At 38.8% G+C, this 19,810-nt stretch overlaps 1 protein-coding gene across 1 annotated transcript in view; it reads left to right on the top strand.

Moving 5' to 3' along the window:
• Nucleotides 1-19,810, top strand: part of TRAK1 (trafficking protein, kinesin binding 1) — a gene marked incomplete at its 5' end in the record, with an annotated part of 29,893 nt that overhangs the window by 9,498 nt on the left and 585 nt on the right. The window contains 6 exon segments of the mRNA XM_009081506.1: nucleotides 471-704; nucleotides 1,632-1,948; nucleotides 6,178-6,507; nucleotides 15,251-15,353; nucleotides 19,613-19,806; nucleotides 19,809-19,810. The exon segment at nucleotides 19,809-19,810 is cut by the window's right edge and continues 585 nt beyond it. Coding sequence (XP_009079754.1) covers nucleotides 471-704; nucleotides 1,632-1,948; nucleotides 6,178-6,507; nucleotides 15,251-15,353; nucleotides 19,613-19,806; nucleotides 19,809-19,810 — 1,180 coding nt within the window.

The raw sequence follows: 19,810 nt of genomic DNA, 5'->3' as shown, positions 1-19,810 counted from the left end.
ACTAGTATTTAAGGAGGCTGGAAATTGGTTTCAAAAAGAAAAAATTCAAATGTTTGTATGGAGATACTCAGGAGAATAAATTCAAATTCTCTTTAAAAATGGATTAGCCAGTTCATAGTTAAGAATTGAATGGAAAAACTCATTGCCACAAAATTGCTATATGGCATTTTTAGCTGATGTATGAAATGCTGTTTCACTTATTTTTTATTAATATTTGAAAGGGTCCATGCACATAATTGTCAAAATATTCTAGGGTGATGGAAGTATTATGTTAATTGATTGAACGTAATGGCCAGACTGTAGGAAGTATGAGACCCTATGCATACGGCTTTACTAGACATGAAAACAAGGTGGTTTGTGAAGCTATGAATAGGAGGGCTGTTAATAAGCCATGTTAATAATATGTTTCTCTGTTCCTTCTTAAGGTAAGAAGGCACTGTGTGATTATTAACTGTGTGTATGTCTTGCAGTCATCAGAAGCGAGTCTTCGAGACAGTGAGAAATGTTAATCAAGTGGTCAAGCAGAGATCCATGACTCCGTCACCAATGAATATCCCAGGCTCTAACCAATCCTCTGCTATGAACTCGGTCATTTCTAGTTGTGTCAGCACTCCACGTTCCAGTTTCTATGGGGGAGACATCTCTAACATTATGATAGACAACAAGACCAATAGCATCATCTTAGAGACAGAATCCGACAATGGGTCAGTACTGTAGCACTGGACTTTGTTTCTGACATAAAGGCAAAGTGTTTCTATTTTCCTCTTTTTGTCTTACATTGTGCAGTTAACACAGTGACATACATCTTCAAAAGTTACTTTGTTTTGTGCTTATAGTTTTTGAGTACTTAAGTTTATTTAAAAAGGAAAGCTTTTTGCAAGTACTGTGTATCAGCCCGTGTCTGCAATTCATGTCTGCTCTGACGTGCAGCATCACCAGATGTTGTAAAATCACCTTTTGTTTATGCAACTGTAGGTCAAATTTTCACCATTTAACATAAATGCCAGGGATTTCTGAACTAAGTTGCAGTTAGAACCAGGTTTTTGATCCTAAAAATAAATAAAGTATTTGTGTGTGGAAGTTACCTAATCTGAAAATTTGTGCATGAAACCAATCAGAATTTTCCTCTCCTAGTTACTTGTCTCTTCCCCCTGTACAGCTCCACACTATGCTGTATATGCTTTCCAGTAAAATCAGCTTAATACCTCAAAACAATGTATATTTGTCAACATAGTATACTCTTGTGACTCACTGTGGTTGGTATTCTTGCAGTGTTGGCCCTGTAAGATGTGGCCTGCTTACCTGAGTTTCTATAACCATAAGAGTTACACAAGTAGACATCTCTCATCTCTTTGTAGGAGGAAGCTCTTAAGTAAAGCACAGCTTTTCCAGCCAGGAGCTTCCAGGCAGGAACTAGGATTAAAAACTGTTTTAGTATGAAAAAGAAACCAAAGACTGCTGTTTGCCTTTTTGCTCTCTGGACGAGTAGCAAGTTGTTCCCAGACACATTAATTTAAAGGTATTGGTGAATGTCTCAAAACTGTCATTGGAAGTTCTAAGCATTTCTAAGAATTTTTTTTCTCCCTCCCCCCCTTTTTGTGTGTGTGTGTGTCTCCTATGTTATGTTTTAGAAATGAAGACAGGATGAAGAAGCCTGGAACTCCAGGGACTCCAGGCTCCAGTGACCTAGAGACTGCTCTTCGTAGGCTATCCCTCAGGAGGGAGAATTACCTCTCAGAGCGGAAGTTCTTTGAAGAAGAGCAGGAAAGGAAATTGCGGGAACTGGCAGAAAAGGGAGAACTCCATAGCGGTTCTGTTACCCCCACAGAGAGCATCATGTCACTGGGAACTCACTCCAGATTTTCAGAATTCACTGGATATTCAGGAATGTCTATCAGCAGTCGCTCCTACCTGCCAGAAAAGCTTCAGATTGTGAAACCACTAGAAGGTGATAACAAAGGGCCTCGGCCTTTATCTGTTGTTCTTAGTGACTCTTTGTGGTCTCTTATCCATCACCAGAAAGCAGGAAATCTTTGCAATACATATTCTTTTTACTTTAGAGACAGTAATCCACGCTGTTGGTTTGAGATCTTCTAACTACTGTATTTTTCCACAAGCCTTAAAAGTGTTAGGAAGCAATTTGAGCAAAGGCAGTAAAATAAATGTTACAGACCACATGTGCATCAGCAGTGCAGCTTTACATCTGGCCTAAATGTTGCCATTTCATACTTGGAAAAGGAAGGTGGGTAAATATATGAAATCTAAGCAACAAGAGTTCTGTCAGTTAGTGTCTGGAAAGACCTTTGCCTATTTCAAATTGTCCAGTTTGTCTAATAAGACTATTTTAGTGACTAAATGTGATCCCTGGACTTTAATTGTCTGTTTGAGTGTCACACATGAGTTGCTATGGCTCTGGATTTCATGTGTGAAATAATTGGGTTTTTTAAAAGTTACATTTCTGTCACATATTGTCTCAGGAAAAGGCAAGATATAGGTAGATGGTAGTCAGGGCTAGAACTTTATTTCAAAACTCATTTCAGTAGTCTGTCAAAAAAAGCTGATAGAGCACATAAAGTATAGTCTGCTTGGCTTTCCTCAGTTCTTTCAGGTTGTAGCTGGAAATTAGTTGAGTAAATTCCTTCCAATTTTAAACAAAATGAAGCTGTTCTTCTCTAGTACTTCACAGATACATTAGTTAATGTCATTTAGCTTTGGCCTCTCTCTCTTTTTCTTTAACAGAACTCTTGTATTACACAACATTGCGTGTGTTTTAATTGCAGAAGTTCCTTTTTTCCATCTTTTTAGAACAGGCTTATTTCATCTATAAGGAGCATTTAGCATGACACATATTCAGAAGCAAAAATAAGCATTCTTATGTCCTGAAGAAAGTGATGTACTGTATCTATCTATTCAAATGAAACTATAGCCATAGCACACAGATCCATACTGTTTAGCAGATTTTAGTAGTTTTTTTCCATGGCTGCTTTTAAATGGTCATAAAAGTTCTTGTACCACATGAAGGAAAGGATGATCCAGCTTTGTTTCAGTTTCTGGTTGCTACCACTGTAATAGATTTCTGTCACCATCCCGTTATATCCGCATTTTTTCTTCCAATAAACTCTTAAAATCTTTATCATCTTTCTATCTGTCTTGGTATTTTTTTTCCTTGGTTTTGTTCATTGTTATCACTGGGTCATTTTTCACTTAAAATTATTGCACCTTTTTAAAATACTTCTCATGTTTTGTTTTAAATCTTATTTGTAGTATGTTTGTGCCTGCCTGTTTCATAAGTTTAGTGTTTGTTAACTGTTATTAACTAAATGTTTATGATTCTGTTCTTCACTTCAGCTTAGTTTCTTTCCTGACTATTTTTCATGAGATTTAATTTTTTTTTTCAACTTCATGGATGTTTTCAGACTAGTGGGGCAAAATGGTCTACTGTGTGTGCAGACTGCTATCAGTAGTTGCACCTTTTGGTTTTATTACTGTTTTACTAAAGGTGCTCATGCTATAAAATGGAAGAAATAAAAATCAGTTCTATAATAAATTTCAGGTTAATGACTTCTACTCCTTTAAAGCAATCTCTTAAATCCCACAGTAAAATAAAGAAGCACTAAGAAATCAATCTTCTTCTTTTGCACCTTTAAAAAAACCAACCCATGCTTTCTTTTAGTCAGACAGAAGGATTGCTTGATGTGACTTGCTTTAGTTACAGTCTAGTGGGTTTTTTGTTTTGGCTTGTTTTTAAACTGTGCATCTGTAGCTTGTTGTGCCAAAAACATGGAGTAGCACTACCTGTGTCCTGTAGGAAAACTGAAACTTTGGACTGATTATGTCTTCACCCACTTTATTGCAGTTGAGGCAGCAACACATTGTGAATTTCTAAGCTTTGTCTAACCCTCATAGTCTACATGTGATCATGAATAGATATCAGGAATATGAAAAAATAATTTATTCATATACTCATTTTGCTCTTATATTTCTTCTTCCCTCAGTTTGGTAGTCCCACTGCTGCACAGTAATTCCCTCATGCCAACTTTTTCTGACAACATAATTTGCAAAACTGTCTAGTGGGTGCCCAGTACTGAGTGTTGGCCAATGTATTTCCCTCTTCCTTTGACTTTTGCACCTTTTTGTTTCTTTTTTTTTTTTTTTTTTTGATAGGAGATTTACAGCTCTTTCATTGCTTTCTACATTTATGTTAATTTTCTGTATGTACACACATTTTAGGAGATCTAGATTAAACTCAGATATCCTCCTTTTTGTGATGAAGTTTAGGTAATTTTGATTTCCAGTTTTCAAAAGAAGCTAATAATAGGCAGTTTCAGTAGAAATGTTAAAGCTCAAAATGCAGATATTCTGGTGAATATTTTTCCTATGGAAAGATATGACATATATTGACAATTAAGTGCTTGTATTCTGCAGAGTTTATTTTAAGTATAAGTTCAGGTGAGCTTTAAGGTGAAAAAGATTTCATCTTCAGAAGCTAACATGTAGAAGTTAATTAACTTTTCTATACTTGCATGTGTGCAGAGAGAAATTTTGATTGTTCTTTGATTCTTGGAGTATGGTCTGACAGCAAACCTCTGCTTCTTGGTTAAGGCTTGACAATATCTGACACTTATTCACATTCTGGAATACTTTTTATATAGAAGTAAAAAACTTCACCTTTGTGGCAATTCAGAAATAAATACAAGTTATAGAGATGTCTCTACAGATGTGTATTATGGGGTTGTAACAGTTTCTACTTTTTGAGCCTCAAGGGTGCCAATCCTCTTCAGTCCCTCAATACTTACTTTAAATAAGAGCAAAAGAAAAGAAATAGGTAGTGTCATTATCCAAAGTAATCTAGTGGAATTAAAAACGTGAGATAGGCTTAATGAAAATGCTGCCCACTGTTCCCAGCCATTTTAGAGAAAGACTTTTTCCCTATTCACTTACTATTTACAATAAGCCTCTTGAAATGCAATATCCTTATGTGAAATAACTATTTTTCTCATTCCATTTTTCTCAAATGGAAAATAACATACATAAGAGCCATCCCTCCTCTAGTTATTACAGTTGTTTAGGTTTTTAGGTATACCATGCAATGAATTGAACACTCTTGGCTGTTGAATACGGGGGAGACATTTCTGTGCCTGCTGAGTGGGTGTTCTGCTTTGGGGAGATGGGGCAGGAACAAAACAACGAAACTGCTCTGATTTGAGCTGGCAGAGATGAAAGAAAAGATGTTTTGTTTGTGTCATAGGACATGTATGGTGTTAACTTGCACATTTCATCACAGTAGTGATGGTGGGCACATAAGAAAATTCAGGCCCTTGCAAGCAGTGTTTAATTGCTGCTTGATGAATCAGATAAATCCTCCCCTCTTCAATGGGTCCCTATCAGTATATATATCCATTTATTCTGATCCATTGCCTTTTCTTACTAATTGTGTCCTATTAAACACTGAATATTGAATGCTTTTCTCTGTAAAATGCACCTCCTTCCTCAAAACATTTCTCTGCCAAGGACGAAGCTACAGGTACAGTAGCATTTAGTTATGTAGTAGTTGAGTTCCTGTAGCATAGGGGCCATACAGATATTTAGACTTGATGTGTAGTCCAGAGGTATTATCTGCTTACATGTGCCTGAAGTTGATGGGGCTTTCTAACTTACCATACAAAGCTGAAACTGCTGTGCAATCTGTGTGACTACTGTCCTCCCGTTAGCCGCTGGCCACTGGTAGTAAATTCTGGCATGTTTTCAGCACCTTTCTTAGCCTGAGCTTAACGTGACAATATGTGGTATATGTTCCTCTTAGAGCTTTCTGTGATGGTGCTCAGACCAACTGTTAAGTGCAAATTCTTTCTACTCCTGCTTAATCCCGTGAATTGAAGCAATGAGAATATTGGTGGGGAGGGGATGTGCATGTGCACAGGTATGCTGCATCTCACCACCAGGCTTTGCCTAAGTGCTGATGTGATCAGTTTATTTCACATTGATGTGGAAATGCTGAATTATAGGCGAAACAGTTTTGTCTTGTAGCATGTCTTCCTAGAAATATTAAACTCAGAAACTAATGATCTGAAGCTCCCAAACCTTTGGTCTTTTGGATAAATAATGTGGGGCTTTCTGTCCTTTAGGTCCTGGATGGATTACTAATTTATTTTGGTTGTCTTTCTGTTCCCTTTCAAGGTTCTGCCACTTTGCACCACTGGCAGCAGCTGGCTCAGCCTCACTTGGGTGGGATTCTGGACCCAAGGCCTGGGGTTGTCACAAAGGGCTTCAGGACCCTAGACCTGGATCTGGATGAAGTGTACTGCCTTAATGACTATGAGGAAGATGAGACAGGTGACATTTCTTACAAGGGCCTAACTACCTCGACGCCAGTTCAGCACACAGAGACCTCAGGTGAGAGGTCACAAGCACAAGTGACTGTTTCAGACAACAAGAATAACCCCCGCCAATCTCAGGCTTTCACAGAGGAGATGCAGGAGTCCGCGACAGACGATGATGAGGGGTCTGGTGAGGGAAACTCATTAAGTCCAGTAAAACTGACATCTTTACAGGATTTTGATTACTGGGCCATTCTCACGTCTCTCCAGAACAGCATCCATAATATTGCTTTGTGTGTAGCATCTGCACGTTAATGCGTGCAGTGGTTAAACATAACCATTCTAACATTGGCTCAAAAATCCTTTCTTTAATGAGATTTTAATTTGTTTTTCAGTAACAGCATCTGTGGTCAATATTTTACTCTATTTTGATAAGAGAAGGCTGCTAAAAGGAAGTGGTTTGTTCACAAACCTTTGTGTGACACGTATGCAACTCGTATGTGTGTTTAGTGAACGCTGTTCAGTGTATATAATGTATGGATTATATGTATTTTGTATGATTACAGTGCACATACTCTTCTGACAGTTCATAAGAGGTGATGCCAAGCTTTAGACTTTTTACTTTGGGTAAAGAAACAAAGACTAAATGATCGGTGCACTAAAGGTGCACCTAAGTTGCCTGTGCTGAAACAAATCCAAGTGCCTTGAAAATCACCAAAGAAATTCTGCAAGTTTAATGCACTTATCTCAGGTACAGTTACCTGTTTTTAACTTCTTTTGAGACAGAGAATTAAGAGGATGTTTTTATGCAGAGACTAATGACATTTTCCTTGATTCCCTCTCCACCACACTATTAAATTCTGTCCTTCCGATTTATACTGAATTAAGATGTAAACTTTTATAAATGACGCAGTACTACATGAGTTATTAGATACTCTGAACTGACATCAGCAGTCTATTATTGCACAAGGTTTGGGGGGTTTTGTTTGTTTTGTTTTAATAAGCTATATAAGAGTGTTAGTCTTCATTAGATTTGTCTCTGGTAAAGAATTATATTTAGTCCAGAATCAGAAAATTACCAGAACTCTTTTCTTTTTTCAGACTTGTTTTTATGTAACTACTTTAAATGAAGACATTTCCTTCCCTCTCCTTTTTCTAAGATAAATCATAATTTAATATTTGGCTGGTCTTTGGTTGATTAGATTGTCTCAGGGCTAAACACTAATATTTCTGTTATTTTCAAGATGTGCAGAGTATCTTCAGCTCTCACTGAAATGGCAGTTCAGTGCTTTCAGCTACTGAATATAAGCTACTTTTTGCAATCAGTTGTATTAAGGTTAAACTTAGAATCATAGAATCATTAAGGTTGGAAAAGACCTCTAAGATCATTAAGCCCAGCTGTTAACCCAGCCTTGCCAAGTCCACCACTAAACCATGTCCCGAAGTGCCACATCCACAGGTCTTTAAAATACCTCCAGGGATAGTGACAACCGCTTTCCTGGGCAGCCTGTTCCAATGCTTCAGCATTCAAACCCTTCAACTTCCCTTTTCATTAGCAAATATTGCTTCTATTCTATGAGATCTACTGACCAGGAGTAATCATTATATTATTTTATTTATATTGATATAAAAATAAGTAATGCCTCTGCAGGAGTTGTGTTATAGTTTTGAATATTATCCAGGTTTCTATAATTTTTAAGAGTCTGAGCAACAAAAGCAAGAAAAGCTGGAGATACAGGAAACAGGGACTGAAATAATCAAAGACTGAAACAACTGGCATTTTTAGGATCTACAGAATAAAATCTTCAACAAAAGATATGAATTTTAAAATGTGTTGCAGCAGAGAGGAAGGCAATAAGCAGTTCTTCATATACTCGGGCTAAAGTAATTGTGAAAAAAAAATGTTCCTGGGGTTACATTTTAGGTCAAGGTTTTTCTAATTTTAAGTATAGTCAACACAGAAACATATGAAAAATGTAGAAAACTTCTTGTCAAGGGCTGTACATAGACAAGGATATGGTTTAGGTCCTTAGGGTTTTTTTTAAGAACAGATTAGTAAAATGTCTCTGCGTAATAATTTGGAAGAGTTCTTTCTATAGAGTAGAACAATAAATGTAGTCCTGCTCTGTGATTACAAACTGGCAAGAAAGTCTAGTATTTCCTTCCATTTTCTGTCTGCATAACAATTTCAGTACAGGTTTCCATTAGTAACAGGTTATTTAGTGCTGATTTTTCCTCAGTACAGGTTTCCATTAGTAACAGGTATTTAGTGGGAAAGCTCTATCTCAGACAAAGTTTTTAAGCAAATTCCCTGCCTTATAAATTCACAAAGTAGATAAAATCTGTAAAATCGTTCTAGCAACTTTGTCATGTTGTATCGTTCCCTGAGTGATTTTAATACATTACAGAAATAAATTGGTCTAAATTAATAACTTTATGTAGCATGAACAAGTGCAGTGAAAACTTTAATTTCCCATTCTTTATCTTTTTTTTCAAATTGTCCAGCTGCTTAGGATTTAGGAGTATCCAAGAGCCACCACATCATTACTGTCTGTGTTGCACAAATGAAGTAAAGACACTGCTGTATCTGTTTTTCATTGAAGCACTCTGTCAGACTTTATGCAAGGACAAGCTAATTGTGTTTTCAGAGTAGGCATTTACTAATGGGGCAGTACTTTTTAGGATTCACAATCTGCCCACTGAAGAATATTTTTTGGGAGACAAGCAGTGTGCTTACCTTATGAATTTATTTTGCATTTAAATATTGTGCAGCTCTTGCTTCTTTTTGAAAAACCTCCTCAGCATTCTTTCTCCAAGATATCTCTGTAAGAAATGCAAGGCAGATGGGAGTGTGCATGGACACGCAGCTCCTTAGAGCTCTGTCATGAGCACAGGGCTATGACCTCATTGCTTGCACGATTCCAAGGAAGATTCCAGTTGGCTATGTACAGAGTAAGCTCTTGCTAGAGAATGTGAAAGTCAAATACAAAGGGAAGAAGAGAAATATCTTGCATACAGTCTTTAGTGATAGTGCTTTTGCTTGTAATCCAGGATAGCTCCCTTGTGGAAAAGTCAAGTTCGAGAGGTTTGTAAAAGCCAGAAGGTATCTTCTTACAGTTGCTGTTGGCAGGCCATAAAGTGTGCCAGCCTAGAGCTACAGATCTCCTAACCTCAGACCAAAATGTCTTTAGTAATACAGTGCCTACAAGGACCATTCCTTATCAGGTCTAAGTCACCTTAGTCTGTTGGGCAGGTGTCTGCTTCGTTTGATCGTATGCTCTGAAACTCGTATCTTGCTGGTTTTGCACTGGAGATGTTCTCTGGCAGAGTACTTATGAGGCCTTATTCTTACTGCCATTTTGTGCATGTACAGGGTGCCCAAGAGCCTTATTCTTACTGCCATTTTGTGCATGTGCAGGGTGCTACTTGAGATGAGCCCAAGAGTAGACGTTTTAACATCCAGGCTCAGGAGAGCAAACATTGCTGGTGCCAAACATGTCTTGTAGCCAAAATAAGTGTATTCAGATCAGAGTATCAGTTGTTTCTTGTAATGGATGGAGTCAGGACTACTTCTCAGATCAGAGTATCAGTTGTTTCTTGTTGTAATGGATGGAGTCAGGAATACTTTTGACTATATAAGAAGATCCTTGAATTTTCCTGTCTCTATGGTGAAACCTGTAGGTATCCATTGATACATAAAATAGCTTCCTCACCATAAATGTATATTCTATCCCAATTATGGCACTGAACATTTCAGGAGAAATTAACACACGTGCTCTATGATCTGCAGTTGGTCTGTTGGAGCTGCTGTGTACTGTGTGTGCGTAGTGTAATTTTATTGAGGATTGTAAATTCCAGAGTTGCAGTTCTAGCCTAGTACCCAGGAATATGTTCAAATTTGTGTATCACTTGTGTAGATTCTCAGCATAATTGGAATTGTAAAGAAGTTATGGGACACTGTTTTTAATACCATCAAGGACGAGTAATTTTTGCAGCACAAATTTTTAGTAACCTCAGTATTTTTTTTTGTTCTGGTAAGAAATGATAGTATATTACAAATCTGTACAGAATCTGTTTTGGAGGGATGGGTTGTTGGGGTTATTCTTTGGTTTGCTTTGTTGGTTTTAATTCATTGCCTTTCAACTTTCCCTGAAACAAACAAACAAAACCCCAAAAAACTCAAGCCATTCAAAGCATTAATAATGTTATGAATGTTCTCATTTTGCAGTTGGAAGGGCTATGCTTGATGCAGCATGTGCTTAATTGCTTGCTAATGTTGGATGCATGAACTGGTCTTTCAGCACTTGTGTTTGTTAGTTCCAGTGATTGATTGCTTCAAATAGACATGTGCACAGCATTACAGGATCAGCACTCTTGTACTTCACGTTTAGAGCTTAACCACGACATGGAGATCTTTCCAAATAGATGCCTAAAATAACGAAAACAGATAATGAATGCCTTATGTTTGAGTTGTTTTTAGCAGGATTACTATACATGCTTCTATAAGGTTTCCATTGTACAGAAAAGCAATAAATTTTGTAACTCTTAGTACTAAGGTATTGATGCATATTTAAATATATCTTGTTTTCAAGTGGCATGTATATTTCATAGTAATTATTTCTGTATGAAAAGCCTGTCAGCAGTTGGTCTACACTGGTAAAATGCTAGAATTTTGATATGGGGATCCTAGCCTGCATAAACTCATGTTGAAGCCACATTAATGAAGTCTTTTTACATCTGTGCTCCATGATTATATACGTGAGACAGTGACCTCAGCCAGAAGAAAGCTAAGAGAACCCTATCCAAAAAATACTTGCCTTTGTTCAGTTCTTCCTCTGTTGCTGTTTCCAAAGGCAAAATGAAGGAAAAGTTTGGAAAAGCAGATATTCAGAAAATAATTTTGTTGGTTAAGAAATGTAACAGAAGTAATGCTCCTGGCATAGACTCCACGGATTCTTGAAGATTTTGAGTATTCATGGTTACCCCTGAAACCAGTGTTCTCTGAAGGACATCTGCAGACACCTAAACACCTTTAGGAGAGAACCATGTTCACATTTACAGTTGTTGTGTTTATCACCCATCTCCTTTTTATTGTAGTGGTTAACTCAGGCATCAGCTCCAGCATACACTGTATTGTCCCTGTTCAGTCAGCCAGGCATTTTCAGTACAAGTAGCACTGAATATCAGCCCTCACCTTTAGTCACCTGGAGGGGATGAACCCAAATCTAGAGAGTACATGAAGCAACTGTCTTGTCCTGTGGATCCTAATGGGTTTTTGTGACCTAGTTTATAGGAATTCCACTTTGCCCAAGAATGGATTTAGTGGCACAAACTGGCAAAAATGAAGTCCATAGCTTGTATCCAGATGATCACACTGGAAGGAAAAAATGCCTCTTAATGGTCCCTTGTTATCCTCTTTCAAAGCAGGCAGAGCTTTTCTATTCAGCAATAAAATAAACTTCTAATGCTTTAAAACACCATCTGTTGCTCTAAGGACTCCTCAACCTGATTGTCATTCCATCCCTGTCTCAATAGCCTGTGCTAAAGAGATGCCCAAATTCCACTGTGCTCTGTGCTGAAAGAGCAGGGAACCATGTTTCTTCCTTTTCTTAAAACGTGCCAAAGAACTGATGAACAGAGTGGCTTGCTTCAGAGTTGGACTAAAACGTTACCTGTGTGCCCGTCTGGATCAAGTAACACTCTGAAGATTTCCAATTTTTTTCAAAAGTTCATTTTCTAATAAATCTGTATTTGCCAGAATGGGTGTAAAAAATGCAAAGATTTACTGGTCACTGTAAGCTTTCTGCCTCCTGTTATTTCAGCATAACAGCAAATTTGAGTCTGGATCCAATGCTACAAAAGTTAAGCGTGTTATCTTATAGCTACCATTTTACAAATCTTCCTCAAATTTGTCTTGTCATCTTCTTGTGGATGGGACAGGCCATTAGTTTACCTACTGCAACTTTGTACTTTTTTCTACACAAGCTGGTTGAAAATCTAGATGGAATGGTCTCTTGAGGGTTCCCTGGGAAAATGATCATGTCCTAAACATATCTAATTTGCTGTTGACACCAAGCAGAATGACCCATAAGCTCTGAGTCCTGAAGCTGGATCTGAAAAAGCTCTGAGTTATATAAATTCAGCTTTGCCTTTTGAGTGAGGAAAGCTCTGTTTGTTTCACCAGAAGATGGAGCTCTCTGCAGTCAGTTTGACTGGAACCTGCCTTTTTTGCAGTATCTTAAAAGTCTTTTTACAACAGTGTTTGTGCTTACAGGACAATGCCTTTCAGCTACGATGTTTTGCTTTTTTTCCATAATGTCTATTAATTGTTTGAGAAAGCTTAATAAGGTAAAGAATCATTAATTTCGGAGAGATAACACATGATCCAGCATAAATCTTAGGTTTAGCTTCAATTTAGGGGGAAAATATACAAATAGTTTGCACAGATTTCCTGATGGATGAAATCACATGATGTTTCTGTAAATTCTGTTAAGCATTGAATTAAGGGCAGATTCTTTTTCATACAGATATGAAGCCTCGTTGTTAAACTACTACTACTTCGAAAAAGAGGGTATAAGTAAATCACTTGGTTTCAGACAGTTACATGGAGCAGGTGTTTATATTTAAAATAATGCTTTGGTGTATGTAAATGTGAAGATAGTCTCTCTTATTATTAAAATGTATTACTTCCTCATGAACTTATACCAACTCAGGAGGTGGCCATTCATATGTAAAATTGCTAAGTTAGGAATGAATCATTTTGTTTCTATTTTATAAACTTTGTTCATTTGCAGCAACAGGTTCTCACTTTTTACTGTGTCCAAAGGATGGAAAATGCTACAGCAATATGATACACCCCATTGTTGACTGATGGAGGATGAAGATGGTACAGGACTTTCTTAGTGGTATTTGAGGGTGGAATACATCAGTGGAAATGGATAGATTTTTTTTTATCATTTCAATTTGTTTCCTCTTATTAGAGTCAGTGATTTCTCTACTTTTAGCAGCCTTCTCCTATCTTTGACTCATTAATAGCAATGAGTCTTGCTTTTGCTAATGCAGCTATATATCTTCAATGTGTCTGTCTCCAATCTGAGGGGATGCCCAATGGATATTACCAATGGGGAAAATGCATTAATTGTATTACAGCTACATGCTTTGGGTTGAGCTTGCAATCTTAAACTAGCATTGCTTTATTCTGTTCTCTATTCATCATCCAGGGATAATTGTTTTGTTTCTACTTGATTCATGTTGAAGTCCTGTGTTTTCTCTAAATAACCAATCTTTCATGTCCAGCTGTTTGAGCTCTTTCTCCAGATTTTCTTATATCTCTCTACAATATGGAGAGAATCATGATTGCTAGGCTGTGCTCCCTTGTAATAGCTTTTATAGTGCTCACACTAATCTCTAAAGCAACTGGATTCCTGAAGCATCATAATTACCATCTCTGGAGGTGAAGTAGAGCTTGTTGTTATGCTATGCTGTGCTAACATTTGAGTGTGTTAACATGACACTCCTGTGGGTTTTTAGAAATACCCTTCTTTAATGTACAGCAGTACATTCCAGCGCTAATTACGAGTTATCTCACATTGTATGCTTAGCCACTTCTGCTTCCACTGTTCACATGCCCCATGCTCTACCCTTCACACACTGCTTATATGTGTTCTCAAAGAACTACCTAAATGCACACACTGTTTTGGAGCTGTGATATTTTATATATAAAAAAGGGAACACAGCCACAATTAAGACTTGCCTTGCTTCTGCTAAGCTTCTCTGAAAGTTCAGAATGGTGCCTGGTCTAGCTGGTTGGTCTGTCTGTCCTCTGCAATGTGTTCAATAGTTGTGTACTGTGGTATTAAAATGTGGCTTAATCAGGCAATGGCTCAGAGGGTTGGGTAGGACTGAGGTGGGGAGGGAGTTGCACACGGTTTTTAATGTGCATGTCTTTTGACCACTGCTAAGTCTGGTTATTAAGTAAGAGAACCTATGCAATCATGATGTATTTGGTGTAACGTTTAACTCTGGGTGTTTTTCAACCAGCTTTTCAGATGCATGGCTCTTAAATTCTGTAGTTATTTTGCAGTGACCACAGCTGCATTATATAGCAGGTTAGTACAGCCTCAAAAGTATTTCTGCTAAGAAGAAAGAAATTTGCCCAAGTCCTTATTTTTTTTAAATTGTGCTATATTGGTTATTTCCCAAATCACTAACAGGGTGGCATTTTTACAGACACATTGGTCAGGAAAATTAATTACTAGACTGTTTACAAATATTCAAAAACTGCTATATTATGCAGCTGAGGACATACATTCTTAAAGAACCTAATCACAAGCACAAGAGAAATGTCACAGATGTACAGTAGTGGATCCAAAAACCTACCACTTTACATATCGTGAATGTGAAGTCAGAGAAAAAGTAATTCATATCTGTCCGTCTCCTCCCCACCCCAACAATCTGTGTTCCTGTAGCATTAGCCAGCTGGATCCATTACTGAGAAGTAATGGGGATACCTATTTGTGGATCAATCTAAAAGCTGAAATGCATGAGCATTCAGGAGATCCTGGTGCTCCTGAGCTAGTACTAGAAAATGCTGCTTGTAATTTCCCAATGATTCAAGTGGCTAGTTTAGATGAGAGCTGGCATTTCAAGCACTGCCTGGCCTAAATGTGGTTTGAGCCAGACTTAATCTGCAGTGTTCCAGATCATGGGCAAGTTTCAGCAGACCTTTTTAGCACTGGCCTTGGAGTCCTAGATGTGTTTCATTTTGAGAACAAGTGTCTGTTAAACACTCTAGCACTTGTGTATTTCACTTTTCTTGCATTGATCCCATCAAGGTGCCTCATCACTTTTTGCACCTGTCTTATCAGCACACAGAAGTTTGGTTTTCCCCTTTTCTGTGTAAAATGCAAAGAATTTGCTTTTTTTTAATTTAGTACCTCATCCTGGGAAGTGCATGTCACAAACCAACTCCACCTTCACCTTCACCACCTGCCGCATTCTGCACCCTTCCGATGAACTCACACGAGTCACACCAAGGTAAGGGATTCCCGTGATGGCAAAGCCTTCAGCTCTGTCAGAGCTTTCCCTCTAAGCAAATGCAAATTAATGGCAGAAGCAAAAGCATTAGCTGCATTGGTGAATTATAACACACCCACAAATTCTTCCTCTCATTTTGAGTTACTTGAACCTGATTTTGAGAGGCATGTGTAATGTTTTAAAAAGCCAAAGTATCTTATATTTTGTTGTCTCTGTTTAACGTATTGCAGGATCAGACATAACTATATTGGCTTTCAATATCCAAACCTGGCTACTCTTGATTTCAGTTGTAGTCCTCATGTATGAATGTGGTTCCCACAAAAAAAAATGAGATGTTTTTCCAGGGAGGAAAAGTCTAAATCTTTGGTGCAAAAGAAAAAGGGCTACAGAGGTCAAGAAATCCAGGAAATATATGAGGAATGGAGAAGGAAATGTGTCTTAATCAAAAACAGGGAGACATCTGCTTTGTTCCTTGGTGTAATTGTTGGAAATGAGTTCCTAGTAGCCAGACTGAAACTAATGAACTGGCATAACAATAGCAATTTTCATGTATAGGCAGTGCACTCCAACAGAAGGCAATTCTACAGCTTTATGGAAGGTGAAGATCTGAGGACCAGAGAGAGTATGTGAATTTCCTACCTAAAGAGGGAACTTCCTTCCTTAGCAAATCAGTATTTAAAGAATGGTTATTTTCTGTTTAGAAGTGCAATGCCTCATTGCTTTCTCTGCCCCTTCCAGCTCCTGTGTGGGAGTGTACCACTGTGTAGGTCCCCATTCAGAGGTGTTGTGTCTAGACTTGTTTAGACATGAGAAGGGCACTGACTGCCTAAGGAGTGCATGAAAAGTAAGAATATTGAACATGGAAACCTGTCAGGTGAAAAGGAAATGGATGATTAAATGTAACTTTTCTTCTTCCCTTTCTGAACTTAGTGGCTTGGCTGCTCTTCTTTTATTCTTTTCTGTCTTCCTTTCCCTTTAGCATGGTTACTGAAGAGTTCCTCTTATATGGCTCCAGTTCTTATTTTAGTTTTCTTCTTATTGTTGAATTGCTGTCAGTTGTGGTCATAATAAACCCATTGATTACGTTGGTTGCTAAATCTTACAAATTAGCCAGAACAGAGAGCTAAATTGAGTACATTTTCAGCTGCCTTAGTTAAATCCAACTTCATCGTTCATTCAGAGGACAAAGAGCAAAATAAACAATATGATGTTTCAGCAGAAGTGTTGGAGGAGCTCCTCTTTACCAACTATAAACAATTCTTCACAGGTCATGTGAGGAGGATGAGGAAACTGCGTTATGTCTCGTTATGCTGAGAGGAGGTATAGGGCAGACACTATGACCCAGCGTGGTCAGGGGTGAGCAACACTGCCAGCAGCATCTGTGTTGGCAGGGTCATGTACAAGGAATGCTAGTGTGTGTGGCACCAGCTAACCCAAAGAGTTTTGACATTTACCTACCTGGTTGCATTTTAACCTACGCTACCCCAGGTGTTGCTCTAACTTGACTAAAATTCATCTAGCTAAGTGAAATGCTCATTTATTTGTTTCTTTTCTCAGTTGAACTCTGAAACTGTCACTGGGCTGAGTTGCTGAGGCCACTTTGAGTCTATTTCTGCGGTTGTGCCTAGGCTGCCCTGCAAAGTTGGTCAGTTTGATGGGAAAAATATTTCCTGGTTAATGCAACGCCAAAATGATCAAACAAACAAAAAAGGCAACATCTGCATAACAAGCACTTTCTTGCAGGGATGGCTGTGGTTTTTCTATTGCACTTGTAGTATGTAACTGCACTGACAAATTAGTAGAAATACTAATCTAAATGTCTGTGCAACTGAAATCTGTTGCTGGAGAGAGTGAAGCTGTTGGAGTTAATAAGCCATTGGAGTGCTGTAGTTTTCATCTTTTAACTAGGACATCTTAGAAACCTAATAATTAACACCATATGTCTGTGTTTCCAAAATGTATTTGGTCCTACCTATAGAAAGTCAATTCATGCAGTAATTTCTCTTTCTCTTTCTTTTCCCTCCCTCACGCTTTTCAAGGCTTCTCTATTTCTGTGTTTAGCTGTGTGGGAGGTGTACCACAGTGGGTGTCACTGCTCTTTAGTTCCCCTGTGAACTGGAATCAGAGCTATGAGAGTCCAGCTTTAATCAATGCTTAAGTGAAGAAACATGAACTAACTTTTCCTTTCCACTCAGCCTGGCCTCAGAGTGTGTGTGTGCGCTGCAGTAGAGGGTGTGTGTGGCCTCCTTAGTTCTGCTGGGAGGAGTCCTTTTCCCCTGCCACTGATTCAGCCCAGGCAGAATCAAGAGGACGTCGGATGTGCCTTAGCACATCTGCCGCATGCACTGGCAGCCGCAGCACACACGGGGGTGCAAGGAGACCAATTTCAGAGCCACTTAGCAAGGCTGCTTTTCAAATTACATCTACTACTTTTCTCAAATGTGTTTCACTACAGTTTACTGGGAGGAATATATGGGATTCCTCTTGTTGAATCACAGCTGCAAGGTAAAAATTCTTTGAGTGTTTCAGTTGCTTATGGTAGAGGTTGATACAGTTCCAAATTACTGTTAGAGGTCATGTTGGCCAAATCTTATTTAGCCATGGAAAGAAGACATGACTTACGACTTCATAGCACCAGGCTAATACTTCCTTAATTAAGGAGTTCCTTAAAGATATGCTGCTCTTTAGAAGGCCACTGGACTAGGGTGGCCAACTGTTATGTTGTGTCACCTGGTCACTATAAACCATGGTTCTAGATGATGTTCTAAGCTCATCAGAAGCCATGGCTCAGAACAAAACATTCCAGGGTGTCAAACCTGGCATGCACAGTAGTGTTGACTACACAGAGTTCATTAACGTAAGGTGAAATGAGGCATCATCTCAGCCCTTTTGTCCATACGGGCAAAAAGGATGCAAGTCATTCATTGACCTGAGTCTTCTCTACACCTGGAAATCCAACCAGATTGTCTCAGCATGACTATTGATGCATTTCTTGGTACAGAGAACTCAAATTAAGTTGTGTGTTATGGCTGAGCCAATCCAACATTGTGGCTCTGCTGAAAAGGGAAGGTCCCGTGCTTTCCCCTGTTCATTCCCCTCCTAGCTGCTTACTTTTTGCGCTCTCTTGCACTGGCTTTGGTTTTTGTCTGACTCTGTGTTGACTGTCTTTGACTTGCTAACTTGGCAAGATGAAGGGGAAGATTTCTTTCTTTGAACAGTGGTGAGCGCTCAGGTCAATGAATTCTGTTACTGTTGCACTGCTCAAGACCCTGCAAATCCCATTAGCAGGGATGAACGCATCCCTAGGAGATGTTACTGTGGAATTAAAATTTTTTGGGTGTATATGTGTGGCAAAGACCATCATTTGAGCATCATTAGAAATAGTTGGAAAGTGTTTTTTTAAAGGTACATGGAACTCTTGGGATTCTCTCAAAGAGACATGAATTTGGAGTGTCATGGATGTGCCACATGCCTTGTTTCTGGAATTAACTGAGTACACCATGCCTTATTGAATGAGTGGTGTACTTTGGACTGATATAACTTTTGAGTAAAGATTATCCATAGCTAAACATGGTGACTAGATTTTTCTTACCGCTTTTGGTGATTATTCACACCATTGTGCACCTCTGTCGAAAGGCAGATCCCCCATCCTCTTCCCCTGAACTGAAAGCAAATTCATCATAAGAAGGGAAGAAGGGTTTGTCCTTACAGAAGCACATGTTGGTGGCAATTCCAACTTCCAACATCTTTGCTACAAATACTTCTGTAGCAAATAAATTCCCATCCTCCCTTGCTACTGTCACCGCTATGACCCAGGGGTACTACAAGGACTGGCCATTCTGTGTGCTTGGAAGTGACATTATAAAGTAAATGTCTCTGTTGCACCATTGGTCAAGTCCCCCCCCATTTCCTTGTCTCACAGGAAGCAACTGGGAGTTGTGCCAGTCGGTAGGTCAGGAAGAAAATCTCAAGGTATTATCACAAACCTGTCAATAGTTTATCAGAAGAGATGGGATGCTGAGTGTTGGGAAGTGCATTAATCCCGTGGGACTGGGCAGTGAAGTAAGCAACATGGAGGTGTGTTTTGTAAGATAAGATGTTTTTACACTTGTAATCATGTTTATGAGGAGCTGGGAAGCGTCACTGTCCTGTGCACTCTCCAAATGGATACAAGAACCTGCTCAGGGTTAAAAATCTTGCTTGCAGTAAGTTTTAATTCCCTAGTGGAGAGAATAATTTGAATGCTCCTTTGCTTTCAGCCTTAACGCAGCACCTACTCCAGCTTGTGGCAGCACTAGCAATTTGAAAGGCACCCCGGTGGCTACTCCCTGCACTCCTCGGCGTCTGAGTTTGGCTGAATCCTTCACTAACCTCCGGGAATCCACAACGACAATGAGCACGTCCCTGGGGCTGGTGTGGCTGCTGAAGGAAAGGGGCATCTCGGCAGCAGTGTACAA

This window comes from Acanthisitta chloris, unplaced genomic scaffold, assembly GCF_000695815.1.
Source record: "Acanthisitta chloris isolate BGI_N310 unplaced genomic scaffold, ASM69581v1 scaffold6259, whole genome shotgun sequence".
Lineage (NCBI taxonomy): Eukaryota > Metazoa > Chordata > Aves > Passeriformes > Acanthisittidae > Acanthisitta > Acanthisitta chloris.
Note: the sequence above shows the minus strand (reverse complement) of the source record. Positions and strands in the feature narration are given on the sequence as shown.